A 14,621-nucleotide genomic window follows, 5' to 3' on the forward strand; every position below is an offset into this window, starting at 1 on the left:
GATTTAAAGTCATTTTGCTGTCTTCAAATTATGGCAGTTTAACTTTGTGAAGACTAAAATTCTGATACGTCACAAGAAAACAGATGGTTCTAATTCAGTTTATTGTGTGACTTGTTGCTGTTAGTGATCTAAAAAGGAATAGAATCTTTCTTAACCAAAGCCATTGTTTCGGTTAGTACTATAATTCATAAAATCTGATCAGCTGCACTTAAACTTCCATAGCACTGTAAAATACAGATGTAAGGTGGTGTGTAAATCCACTATTTAATTTTAATTTCTTAATTTAAGACATATTGAATAATACTTTATGTATTCATATTTATACAAGAAACTACAAGAATAGAAAAATAAAGAAAATAAAATGAAAGAAAGTGATTCAACTGCAAAGACAGGCCCTTGTAGAGCACTAGGAACTGTATGAATTTCATGGATGAATTTATGAATGATTTTTTTTTTTATCTTTCTGTGACGCATCATGTTAGTGCATGGTCTGTTCAGGGCGTATGTCCATACTCTTATAAATCTCTTTGAGGATGAGCAAAGCTGTGTCCTCGGATTCCCTAGAAGAAACGAAAGGAAAGAAACAGAACATAATTAGCGTTATTATTATTATTTCTCCATAATTCTTAAATTTTAACACAGAACTATTTACACATATACATTGTTTCACATACCAGTAACACAGGTGGCTCTGGAGAGCAAAGAGGTATTCATTGAAGCTCTCAATGGGCTTCTCTTGCAGGACGTAATCTATGCGATTCCCTCCGTTCAGCATGCCTACCTTCACCTGAGTCTCCTCCTCTTTCAGGAGTTCAGGACTGTCCACTACTAGCTTACTGTCATCTATAAAACATGCGTACATACATACATACAGAATAATTATAAGACTCAGTTCAAATGCAATAAATATCAGCTAAAATTAGATAAACAGTATAGTTAAGCCCTATTTGGACAGAATAGGTTTTACCTGGGGATGTGGGGTAATGTATATTTACAACAGAACATCAAAAAAAAGAAAGTATGACTGTTTCACTTGCGAAAAATAAATCTTAGCATGAATGACTTGAGATGGGAGTGGCTACTCGATTTGGGAACTTCAGTCACTTCCAAAAAATGTAATGATGAAAAAGATCATAACCCACTTAGTAATAATACAATTTTAGTTTGAGAATGAGCAGCTAGCTTTTATGTTTTTAATACATATGCAGGATATAGGCTACACTACACAGTAGCCAGAGATTTCTGTGCATGGCACTAAAACTAAAACTAAACGACTGTTTACGCATTTTTTAACAATATTTGACATATTTATTAAATGACCTGAAGTGCTGGAATTTTTACTGATGCAGAAGCACACAGTTTCCTAAAATGGTTAACCTGGTGCATTCATACAGGACAAAAATCACTAAGAATGTCAGGTAATATTAACTGTACCCACCACCTCATTTAATACTAGTCATGCCTGTAGGGCTGTCACAATAATTACATTCTCTACATATTGTAAAATATATTTGCACAACCTCAATAATTTTACTTATTGAATAAGGCCCATAAATGTAAATGAGCCAGTAGGTCAACAACAAAACACTGGTTTTGTTTTATGTAATTTTATTTGGTTTTATTTAAATTTTTTAATTCAATTTCTATATGATATAAGCCTGTCAATAATTACATTATTACACAGTAATCATGTTTCATTATGTTTTCCTAGCAAAAAGAGCACTTTAATGTGAATATAAAAATTAAAGAAATATCTAAATATATACATATTTTTTATTTTTTTATATGTCAGAATATTCTTAAAAATGTAAAGTTCATTACTCTTTAAAACTATGTAAGTGTATTATTATTATTAAATTATCATGACAAAAATATCTTTTGTCTCATCCACACAGAAATAGTTATCAAAACAGGGCTACTCATCTAAATAGTGCTTTACTATACAACACACACCAGAATGTACTACAAATGTACTGATGTCCATACACCCTGCCCCCTTACCTTCATCTGTTTGGTTCTCCTCTTCTGCTTTGATCTGACTGGCCACCATAGCCAGCTGTTCGTGCAGCTGAATGGAGGAGGTATGAGCACGAGCGAAGTCGTTCAGTGTCTGCCAGGCACTCTTCAGAGAGCTGATAAAACCATGCTTCAGATCCGAACCCATCCTGGAGAGACTCTCCTTTAATTCTAAACGCAAAATAAAAATAACATTTTTTATTTTTTAAATCTTTACCAAATGTTAAAAACATCCATACTAAATCTCCAACATGAAACAGAACATCTCTACAAGCAAACACCACTCGAAATTGCTTTAATTACAAAGCACTCGCAATTAGGGGTTAATTACAGTTCAGGAAGGAAGTACTTCAGGCTGCAATCAGGCTTTTCACCACAAATTGGCACCTACATCTGAACTTCCTAATACAGGAAGGAGGATGGCGGGAGAATTGTTGTCTGCCAGTCTTTACTGTTTACAGACTGTGCTCTGTAACTAATGTAGGTAGAAATGGTGCCATGCTTTAAATGTGTATATATATATATATATATATATATATATATATATATATATATATATATATATATATATATATATATATATATATATATATATGTTTGCATGAAGTCTGGTTTATAATTAACTATTCAATTGAATTCAGAAGAGAATTATGTTTGATTCTGTTACTGCCAGTTCCACAAATCAATTAAATTGCAGTTTTTCAGACAGGAATTAGGCCTAGTCCTTGACTACACAGGATTTTAAATAGAGTTTTTTTCCACTGAAAGGAAAATAATAAATTCCTGTCTGAGAAGCTGCCCCTACTTGTTTTTAATCAATTCCTTACTCATGCATATCAATAAATGCACAATTTAAAATATATATATTTTTTTCTCATACATACCAAGATGTAGCCTCTTCCTTCCTTTATGATGTGGAATCAAAACCGGATCCAGTTCTACATCTGGTAGGATCATAGGCTCAATCCTGTATGCCACTGGATCCAACTGATGGGAGCAAAAAATATATATTTGTGATTATTTATATGTATGAACCAATTAATAAAACTTGTATGATACAGACAAAAACATTCTAATGCTTTGTGATAGACAGGCCTGTCACAATATATACACCATATAAAATTAAAACTGTTAATATTACAGTGTTAATGTTACTAGACTTTTTACAGGTCTTCCAGAAGTGCATGACATTCAATTGGTTTTGTAATGAAATAAAAGATTTAATATAACAAAAAAAAAAACATACTGGATGGTAAATGTTGAAGAAGCCTTTGCAGGTGGGTAAGCGGTAATTCTCCTCAATCCTCTCCACACCTCGCACTGTCAGAAACATCCCAATGGGAGAGCCAAGAGCAAAAAAGTTCCTAGGCTCAAAATCCAGAGTGTGGTACACCACAGACACCTACAGGAGGGTATCATATTTAGTCTTACAAAAGAACAAAAAACTAAATTGTTGGATTTTACTTTAACACACATCACATAAAAATTCAATTCTCCTAATATAATTATTTTTAAAACATTGGAGGTCACAAAACTAACAAAGAACACTTTCATAATAAAAGATCTCAGCAATCATGTCAATAGCTGCTTTTCTATCTATTAGAGATTAGGATGATGTAGGCTACCCTGATTAAAAGTGCCATCAAAATAAACTGGATTGAAAGCGGAGTCATCTTTAAAGATGACTTTTGAAGTTGTTTTATATATATTAGATGTGCTATTTGCAGTTCAGAGATACCAGGGATAAAATCTCTGTTCTACCCAACAATGGCCACTACACATGTGGGAGGAAAACCCACCAGACACATTTTTTAAGTTGAGCTCTGGATTTGGCATTTCAGAATATCTGAAGCAACCATTGAAAAGCTGTGTCACAATCAGACCTTTCTGTAGAGACAGTTGATTCCAGTCATCGGCCACAAGTGCGGATTAGACTATTGCTATTGCTGTACCCAAGCTAGACAAGTGGGTAGTGCGGGTAGTGGTGAAACATTTGGCGTAGGCAAAACAACAGTTCATTGTTGGGTTTGTGCTGTATATCTATCAGTAAGAATGAAACTGATGAAACTACTGTGTATTACAGCAGCAAGCAGTGGCTCTCAAACTTTTTTAATTGGAGGTCCCCTTTGTGGACGGTGCCACTTTGGCCATCAGTAAATTTTGCATTTCATTTGGAATCAAGGGAACAGAGTCTGGAGGTCTAGTGTGAAGTTTCCACAATCAGTGAATGTTTGGAGTGTCCCAGAAAATCTTACAGCACTTCATGCTTCCCTCTACTGACAACATCTTATAAAAATGTGGATTTCATTTTCCAGCAGGACTTGGCACACTGCCACAATGACCAATTGGTCTTATATAATGTTCTACTTTTCAGAGACACTGCTTTTTAGGTTTTAATTGGCTGTAAGCCATAATCAACAATGAAAGAAATAAATGCTTAACATAGATCACTCTGTGTGTAATAAATCATTATGTTACACATTTTAAATTGAATTACTGAAATAAAGTATCTTTTTTAATGATATTCTAATATTTTTAGGATGCACTAGCAGAAGAGATACAACCTCAATATTTTGCTGTGTTCCCCTGGGTCCTAGTGCAGGCCCCATTCTGAGCCCTTACAGCTTGATTTGTCCTTGTTTATTAAAAAACACTTTTTATCAGTATTTTTCAAAAGTTTTAGCAATATTTCACCTTGTCCTTGCATAAAAATATTTTTGTGATATTTGTATTTTTTTTTTTTTTCTCATACTTCTATTGAGGTTTTTTTTAATGTGCAAAAACTCATGTGGCAAAAAAAGCATGGAAAAACATTACGATTATTAGTGTAAACGAAGTTTAGTCTGAAACTTTACCTGCCCAGTGCCAATTTCAAAGCAATTGTAGTCCACATGAATGGAGGACATGGTCCTGCCAACCGGAACTTTGATTCTAGCAACATCTGTGACTGATCCAGCTTGCTGAGGGGCTGAAACTTCTTTAATTTCCTCTTTCGTCACAGTTTTCTCTGGTGCAGCCTGTTGTGCAGCCTGAAAAATAGAACAGGAAGGATGGCTTTTATTGAATAAGTTCCCTGAGCTACTAAACAGCACATTACAGAGAAAAGCCTGTGCTTGCCTGCTTTGCTGCTTTCTCTTTCACAAACTTGGCAAACTTCTTGCGTGGCCCCAAAGGAATGCCCATTTCTTTCAGATCATCCACTGTGCACATAAGCTGAGGGAGACAGAAAGAGACACAGAAACATGATCATTTTTGCAACATAAAAATATAACAATGATAAACATGAGTGAAAATGAAACCTGCTCTCACCAGAGACTCAACATCAATCTTCTCCTGTTCAAAAGTGCTGAGGTATTCAGACAGGCCCAGGTCCTCCAGAACAGATGACAGGTCGGCTGTCTCCTCCTCACTCGTCTCCTCTGCAGGAGCTGGACTGAAGGCCTCAAAGGCCTGGGAGACAGGAGGACTAATCTGCAACACAATCAATCACAATGCATTTATCTCAGCTGTGTGCTCCAGGGAAACCACCAAATATGGAATTATTACAAAAAACTATGTTGCAAAGCATTCCACCACTTGGATTGACTAAACCTTGTCCCATATTACAATCTTTATCACAGAATAATTTAAAGAGGCACTGTTAGCATAAAGTTTTTTAGAAGTTTACATTATGTAATGTGTTAAGTTTGTTAAGCTTCTTTTAAGGTTATAATGCAAACAGTTTCAGTGTTTTTTCACATTAAATCCATTTCATGATTTCATCTGGCATTAAAATGATGTAGTGTACACTACACAGTGACCTGATATTTTGAATGTTACCTCTTTCACTTCAGGTTGAACATTTCCATTTGGAGTTGAGTCAGAAGAAGAAGGGCCATTCTTCTGATTAGACAACAAGTCAAAAAGAATCAAAGAACCTGTAAGCAGAAAAATATTCATTTTAAAATGATAAAATATTAATAAAATAGTAAAACAAGATATTATTCCTGTCACAATAACTACTATATTATTAATAATTGTCCCATAAACGTATAAAACTTAAAATAAGATAGCACAGATACAGCTCTGGAAAAAAAATAAGAGACCACATAAAAAAGTGAGTTTCTTTGATGTTACCAAATTAAAAACCTCTGAAATATAATCAAGAGGAAAATGGATGATCACAAGCCATCAAACAAAGTTGAACTGCTTGTATTTTTGCACCAGGAGTGGAGCAGAACACGCCAAGATGCATGGAAACTGTGATGAAAAAACAGGGTTATTCCACCAAATATTGATCTGATTTCTGAACTCTTAAAACTTTATGAATATGAGCTTGTTTTTTTGCATTATTTGAGGTCTGAAAGCTCTGCATCTTTTTTGTTACTTCAGGCAGTTCTCATTTTCTGCAAATAAATGCTCTAAATTGCAATATTTCTATTTGGAATTTGGGAGAAATTGTGTCCATAGTTTCTAGAATAAAACAACAATGTTCATTTTACTATATACCTATGAATTGCAAAATCAGAGAAACTGATTTACAAACTGGTCTCTTATTTTTTTTTCCAGAGCTGTATAATGTACTTTCAGTGTGCATAAAGATAGTATTCTGAAACTATACATTCACTGAGGTTAGTGGCATTAGGTAAGTCTTTTCAACAGACCAGAATAGCATGACCGGCTAAAATGTCTCTGCTAAAACACACTCAAGTGAAAACAATGGGCAAGATCACGGTCAGCAAAAATTATGTATATTAATATCAGGTACTGAGAAGCCTGTGGTGTCTGGTAATAAACTAACGAATTAACAATAAAAAAAATACAATTTTATTTTATGTATTTTTTCTGGAAGAAAATAACATACCTAAGCTGTGTCCAGCCACAGACACGGCACCCTTGAAGTCTGGGTTTCTCTGCATGAAAAGTGCATGCAGCCGGTTAATCTCAGAAGCCACGGTATCCATAATAGTCTGGCAGTAGGTCGGGCTGTTGTAGAATAGCACATCTAAGAGGGTTTCATTGGTAAAGTGTCGCAGTCGACCTGTGCTGGGCAGAGTGATCTTCTTTATTCGCCTAAAAATGGGGTACATAGATTAACTTGTTAGTATATGTTAAGCAAGACTTACAGTAGAACCATACGCGGACAGTTTAATTTATTCCTTACATATTTACAAACATATTGGACAGCATCCTTAAACAATGGCACCTAATTACAGTATTTAAAAGCAATAAAAAATATCAAACCTGTCCACTCCAGTAGCATCTCCATGAAGGGCCGTGTGCCAATGCACAGGCAGAAACTCCACACGACTGATTATGCGCTCATCTTGGGCTTTCTTAAAATGACTCTGCAGCAGCTTGAGGGAAACAGTGCGAAAATCATCCACTGTGAATGCAAAAGGATAGACATTGTTTTGTTAAGATCAGAGAATGCCACAAAAATGCCCACAGTCAATACAGTAGTGCTGAAAACTTCACAGTCTTTAAAAAATAATTAACTGATAACCATTAAGACTAAACTGCTGACCATAAAGAAGACAAAATACAGACAGTGGCTGCTGATTTAGATGTAGCTAAAGTCAAACAGTATGGTTGCTTTCAAAAGTCTAAGGCACTTACCACACTCCACCATGCTTCTGAATCGCAGATCACACACTGGGCCGATGCCATGTACCATAAACACCAGATGGTCCACTTGCGGCATCTCACCTACAGAAAAAAGTTGTAAAATTTGTTACATGTGTAACCAGACTGATTAATGGTTCATGATTCATTAACCTTCAGTTTTCTTTGATCCAGTGACCACATATGACGGAAACACGCAGACATACACGCAGACACACACGCAGACACACACGCAGACACACACGCAGACACACACGCAGACACACACGCAGACACACACGCAGACACACACGCAGACACACACGCAGACACACACGCAGACACACACGCAGACACTCTCTCTCCCATAGTAGCCCACTTACCATCAGGGACTTCATCATGGTCGTCATCCACACCCCTCTTCACAACTCTGGGCCTTGTCTGACCATCCTGTGTTGTTCCCCACTCATCAGGCATGGCTGAAGGTTGAAACTGCACAATTACCTGCAGGGCACATCAGTGACATTTACATAATAAGTGCACAGCCTACGAAGAAACACAGTATTTCTTATACTCTACTCTGCATATTGCTCTATGTAAAATCTTTGTGTTCAATGTGTTGCTTATACCTTTGGATTGTGCATGACAATTGTTTCTCCTGAAGGAAATTCCAGTCTGCGATGCCACTGATTAGTAGATACAGCTTTCTTATATTCTGCCTGTAAACAGTACCAAGAATTGTCATGAAGTGACAAACTAAAATATGGAACATTTAATGTAAATTAAATTAAATATAAGGACAAGAAGTGAGTAAGAACCAAGACGGTAAACTCATGGAGATGTTGATATACCTCCAGTTTGTCACTGAACTCCTCAGAATAGGGGATAAAGCGACTGTCCGCATCTCCTTTGTAAAACCAGGTACAGCGCCGCACCTCAGTTGGCTCCTCCTCCCAGTACACAGAAGTTCGAGTGCGGTCATATAGCTGCACATCATAGCGCCCACCGTCAGTACAGATGATCACATTCTCTGGATCTGGCTGGACTAAATGCCACACATAATATATTAAAACTCACAGGCAATTCTTACATCAGTCTCTAAACTAAATATTATACTATCAACGTTTAATGTTACATCATGGTTCAGCCTTCGTAGTAGGGGTGGGCGATATGGCCCTAAAATAATATCACGATTTTTCATGGTATTTGAAAGGATGAAGGGTACTCTTGGTGATATGACAAAACACTGAACCAAAAAAAATATTTCAAGAATGCACTACTGCAACAAAATTAAAATGACATTTTATTATGGCATACAATATGATATGGTACACCCCTAACTGAGAAATAAAAATATATAAGAATCTAATCAGTTTTGTAACATAAATTAGTGATACAGAATGTCATGATACTAATAATGCACTTCACATATCTTCATATATCCAGGATTAAAGTAAAAAAAATAATACTGGGCAGATACAATCTAATTTAGGATGTAGATACGTATATAATGGGGAATTTAGAACTGTGTAAATTTTCCTTTTATTAAAACTGCAAAAAAAGTAGTACCCTGATGTGATAATTAGGGGTAGGTGATATGTCACAATATTTCAGGGTATAATATTGTTCACAATATTTAAAAATGTTGGTGATATTATTGCGTACGATATGATATGGCACACCCCTACTTCATAGTATTGTGGTGGTCAGTGCTGAGTATAGAGGGGGGCCTGGTCTCATAACTCTGCCCCCAGTGACACGACAGTATCTATGTATATGCAACTACACAACAAATGCTGTTATGTATACACAAAATAACATTTGTACTCTTAAACCAGTCATACATTTCTGCCACGTGTTTTCCCTCACAAAACATTTGTGAAAAATCTGCAACAAGTAAAGTAAATGATTTAAAATATTAAAATTCTTTCTTTCTTACTAGAATTGAATGTCTCCTCCAGTCGAAGGGAATCCAGAATGCTGAAGGGAAGCCACACCTTCTTGGCCTCCACTTGTTTGCAATAAAACCAGTGAGGCTGGACAGGCTCATAGACATTATAAGAGTATTGCATCATGGGGTTGGCTGGAACCACAGGTCCAGCCATGCTGGGTCCCGACATAGGTGGTGGTGGTGGAGTCTGCGTAAGGGGAGGCTAAAAAAAGGCACAACACACTTGATGTTCATGCATTTTTATATTTTGTAACATAATCAAAAGAACCCAGGAACGAACAAAAAGTGCGTACCTTAGCAAGCGTTGGAGGAGCTGTTTGGAACGTAGGAGTTGGCATGGCCTGTGTGTAGGGGTTGAAATGCTGAGGTGACTGATTGGGAGGTTGCTGCTGTAGCTCAGGAGCCATGAGATAAGGGCTTGCTTTGCTACTTGAGGCTGTGTGACGATACGGATTATAGCTTTGCTGGGTGGTCTGGGGAGGTGGAGGCATTGCCGTGTTGGGTGGAGGAGTGTGTCTGCCCATGGGACTCTGGTAAACTGCACTACCATATTGCTGAGTAGGATTAACATGGGAAATTGGAGGGTTTGTTGGCAGGCTCGCAGCACTGGAAACAGGGGAGGGACCAGTTGTTGAGACAACTGCAGGTGCAGGGGGCAGGCTTTGCTGGTGGCCTATTGAAGCAAATGGGTCACTACTGTTTGCAGAGCTAGAAAAATAGTTGAACGTTGAGGTCTGAGGAGCGGTAGATGAGGTCTGACCAAGGAAACTGTCTTCTTCTCCGACTTCACTTGCATCATCTTCAGGAAAGACAAGGAAGTAAGGAAAAAGCATTAGGGATACAAAAAACTTTAATGACCATATAAAAACTCGTAAAAAATTGTAACTGCAAAGCACTAGACACAAATCTGGAACAGAAATGCAAGTACAAGTACTCTTAAAAAAAAAAAAAAGTGAAAAAAAAGTGAAAACTGACATGTTTTTCAAGCTCCACACTTAAGTGGAAGTACTAAGTATTCAACATTTTTTTGTGCTTGCAACTACTGTATTGTATTTGCAATGATTTTGTAGTCTATTCTAGAATGTACTACTCAAGAACTGAAAGTAAAAGTACGGTACTGTGTTATGCAGAAAGCAGAAAGTAGTGGAAAGTTCTCATTGTGAAAAGCAGAACAGGATCAGTGTGGTCATCTTATAACATCAGCTTAATCACTTGATTCACTCAATGATGAGCAGCTTTATCAAACCCGATGACAGTGCAAAGCATTTAGTTTGCTCTGGCTTTAGTGATAATGTGGGTTTTGAATGATTTGTAACATTTTGTAGAATTGTAACAAGTAACAATGTAGCACATAAAAATAACAAGTATTAAACTTAAAATATGTAGTGAAGTAAAAGTGAAAGTAGAATAAAAAAAATACTCAAGTAAATACAGCATTTTAGTACTTAACTACAATAGTGAAGTAGTAGAGCTGGGACACAAAAGATTACATACCCTGCAGACACGTAACAGTATTAGACGTTATCCTGACGTAAAAAAAAAATCTGACGTCATGACCAACATTCAACATGAAATTAACGTCTACTAACGTTGATGGCCAGCTGGATATTCTCTCACCAAATATTACAAGTTTCCCTATTTAAATATTTGAATTTTAATTCCACATTCACACTGTTTGTATTATTTTAAAAGCTAGGAACAAGAGCTGTGCCCACATGAAGCAGGAGTGAACGAACGTCATGGCGGAAATAATCCTTGACTAATCATTTAATTATTCATTCATTAGTTTCAGCCCTAAAAACCATACATTTGATAAGTGATGATGACTGGCACAATGATAAATATAACATTATGTATAATTAGCTAAATGGACACAAGAGAACACAAAAGATAATTGGCTACTTCTTACTTGAAATGTAGAAACACACATTTAACTAAAAGCTCAAATAGTAGGAGCTGTGTCTGCAGATTATGAATAGAGGAAGTGTCCAGATTAATTGTTTTCTATTAGCTAATCTAGCTGGCCAACAGCAATCTCACTAACTAGTTGACCAAGCTATGTTAGATGAATTGACTGATCCATGTCTGAACACATAAACATTAGCTATGTTAGCTAACCTACGTTATTAACTATAATCCCTCAGAAAACAGACAAACTACCTTAGACACAAACACATTCAGTAACCATGTACAAAAGCTGTAAGACTGGCACAGTGACAGCTGCTGCCATGCTATAGAAGATCAGATAAACTAGGTTAGTTAACAAACTCGAATGTCAGATTAGCTCTGAGGCTAACAGTTAGCTCTCACCCTGACCTGAACACTGATAACTAGCTATGTTAGCATACCCCTCTCTCTCTCTCTCTCTCTCTCTCTCTCTCTCTCTGACCCCACTACAGTCTCTCACCTCCGGACAGCACAGCAGGGCCGCTCGCCTGGCTGACAGGAATAAACGGCAGGTTGAAGTTAAACTCCGGGGCTGTAGAAAACAGCAGGTTAGCGCTGGAATTGGGGACGTTGCTCTTCCTTTCAGCCATTTTCACTCACTGTTACACGTAGCTCCCACTGCCGGAGTCGCAGAGCAATAGATTTCAGTGTTTCCGTGATCGTCAAGCCGGAGTCTTAGGGGGTTTTACATATTCACTGACTCTCAGATCATCCGCCTTGTCACCGATTAATCAGCGACTGCCTTCCTTCAGTCAATCCCTACGACATATAGATCTATAGCCACTGCCTCCCCCACTCAGTCGATATGACGTTTTAGGCCAAAGTAATAAATAACCGATAAACCGATAGTTAAAGGGAAGCGAGTGTTCTGTGACTGTGTGCTTTAATAGTCACAATTAGACAGTAATTATTTACAATAATTATTGGTAACATTTATTTACTAGGGGTAATTATTATTATTGTTATTTTATTTAAATACTTTATGAACAAAAACAGTATAACATAATACTAAATCGAATTTAGACACATGGGTTAAAAATGACTCATTGAATCTACTAAGAAAATCCAGTTCTATACCAGCTGGCCATCCAAAGAAAACATACCCTAGGGTATGTTTGTTCTGGATGGCATCCAAAAAAAAAAAAAAAACCAAAATAAAGTGAATACTATATAAACTGAATTCTATAAAATTTAGTTTCAATAATTACTTTACACTAATAAGAATGTATGATGATCAAAAACAAATTAATTGATAAAACCATGCATTTCTGAATGATTAAATTAATTTTTTGCAAAAATATAGAACATTAAATCTCAGCTGGGTCACTATTGTTGACACATGTTGTGCATCAAAGGGTTAAAAGTGCATCTAAAATATACCTGTGTTATCTGTTGTTAAGAAGCCTATTCGTTTCGGAGGTCTAGACACTACAGTTGCCAGATTCACTTAAACTGTGCAGTGCAACGGGAAACTGGCTTATCAGATTATGAAACTGATCTGAAAGGTAAAATTTTATTTATATATATTTTGTATAGGTTAAAAGTGAAACGACGTCTGAGGCTTACTTTTTTAAGTTTTGCTAATAAAAAAAGAAATAATAAAATAATAAAATAATAATAATAATAATAATAATAATAATAATAATAATAATAATAATAATAATAATATGTACAATTATTCAGTGAATCAATGTCTATAAGAAAGTAACCCAATTTGACGAAATCCGGGAAAAAAAAGAGTACCTGGCAACTCTCACATACTCGCAGAGCCAGAACAGAGCCGGTTTATGAAGAGCCTGCCCACTTCCCCATATTTTCCTATTCATCTCATACAATGACTGCAAAACCCTGCAGGGGATTTATAGATCATTATTATAATATCCAATACAACCTGTAGGTGTGGTGACAGCATACACTTATACACTGCCTTAGGGACTAGCTGCTCAACAAGAAGAAAACCAGATTCAGTTCAGTTTACAGAGCATATTACAGCTGAACACAGGTGAAGTCTGCTTCAAATATTTCTGTATTTTCCTGAAATTTTTATTTTAAAAATTAAAATTAATTGTTTAATTATTTTTTAATAGTGTCTAACAACATGTCCATGACATTCCTTTAAGTATTTTGCTAAAAAGCAAACAAAAACCTACATTCACACTATCTGTCAAACATTTTAGAACAACTAAATTTCCTTTTTATATTTGCCATTTAAGGTCTTCAGGTCCAGTCAATAACCGGAAATGGTACCAAATCCAATGTGTTAAATGGTAAAATTGTGATTTTTAGCAAAAACAAACAAACAAAAAAAAACAACAATTGGTTAACAGCTTACAGCTGGTAAGTAGCAATGGAAATAAACTGAGCTTTATACAAAAATAAACAAACCTTTGTCTATAGTAAAGCAGTATTGGAACAGATTGTGTTACTGCACACTCTACTGCAGTATTTTTACAACACACAGTTCAGTACTGATACGGTTCAATGAAATAGGCTAGTGAGGATAAGGTGCAAAGATACAGCTCTGAAATAAAATAAGAGACCACTTAAGAATGATGTGATGCTTTGATGTTGAAAACATCTGGAATATAATCAAGAGGAAGATGGATGATCACAAGGCGTCAAAACAAGCTGAACTGCTGGAATTATGGCACCAGGATTGGCATAAAGTTATCCAAAAGCAGTTAGAAAACCTGGTGGAGGAGAACATGCCAAGATGCATGAAAACTGTGATTAAAAACCAGGGTTATTCCACCAAATATGGATTTCTGAAATTTGGAATTTGGGAGAAATGTTTTCTGTAGTTTATAGAATAAAACAACAATGTTAATTTTACTCAAACATCTACCTATAAATAGCAAAATCTCTTATTGTGGTCTCATGATTGTCTGGGCCATACACTACTGCTTTAGGACAACTAAAAATAGGTGTACGTTTGTAATTTGCTATATTTATAATTTTATAATAAACAAACATTTATCAATTATGATTTTGCCCAACTGCTCCATGTGAATCCATTCTTTGTTGGTCTCTCTCGGGAGCGCCCCCTGGTGGAGTAGAGATGTTTAAGTGGGTCTTCTCCTCTCTGGAGGTTCTCTAGTCACAGCTCGCGCTCACGGTCACATGA

At 36.2% G+C, this 14,621-nt stretch overlaps 1 protein-coding gene across 2 annotated transcripts; it reads right to left on the minus strand.

The window, feature by feature from the left end:
• Positions 1–84: 84 nt before the first annotated feature.
• LOC103028985 (SEC23 interacting protein) lies at positions 85–12,150 on the minus strand. Of its 2 annotated transcripts, none has more exons than XM_049481428.1 (18): positions 11,958–12,150; positions 9,844–10,349; positions 9,539–9,752; positions 8,451–8,644; positions 8,229–8,318; positions 7,983–8,103; positions 7,615–7,704; positions 7,240–7,381; positions 6,860–7,068; positions 5,836–5,933; positions 5,326–5,487; positions 5,134–5,229; positions 4,872–5,033; positions 3,263–3,418; positions 2,901–3,003; positions 2,002–2,187; positions 675–843; positions 85–560 (listed from the first exon to the last, which is right to left on the minus strand). In XM_049481428.1, exons 1-18 carry the CDS (start codon positions 12,085–12,087, stop codon positions 479–481), a joined length of 2,910 nt encoding a protein of 969 aa, XP_049337385.1. In that variant the 5' UTR covers positions 12,088–12,150; the 3' UTR covers positions 85–478. The 2 variants fall into 2 exon arrangements, with proteins under 2 accessions (XP_049337385.1, XP_015462106.1); XM_015606620.3 differs by having other exon boundaries at positions 4,872–5,045; positions 11,958–12,149.
• Positions 12,151–14,621: the final 2,471 nt, after the last annotated feature.

The sequence above is a fragment of the Astyanax mexicanus genome, chromosome 7 (assembly GCF_023375975.1).
Source record: "Astyanax mexicanus isolate ESR-SI-001 chromosome 7, AstMex3_surface, whole genome shotgun sequence".
Classification (NCBI taxonomy): domain Eukaryota; kingdom Metazoa; phylum Chordata; class Actinopteri; order Characiformes; family Acestrorhamphidae; genus Astyanax; species Astyanax mexicanus.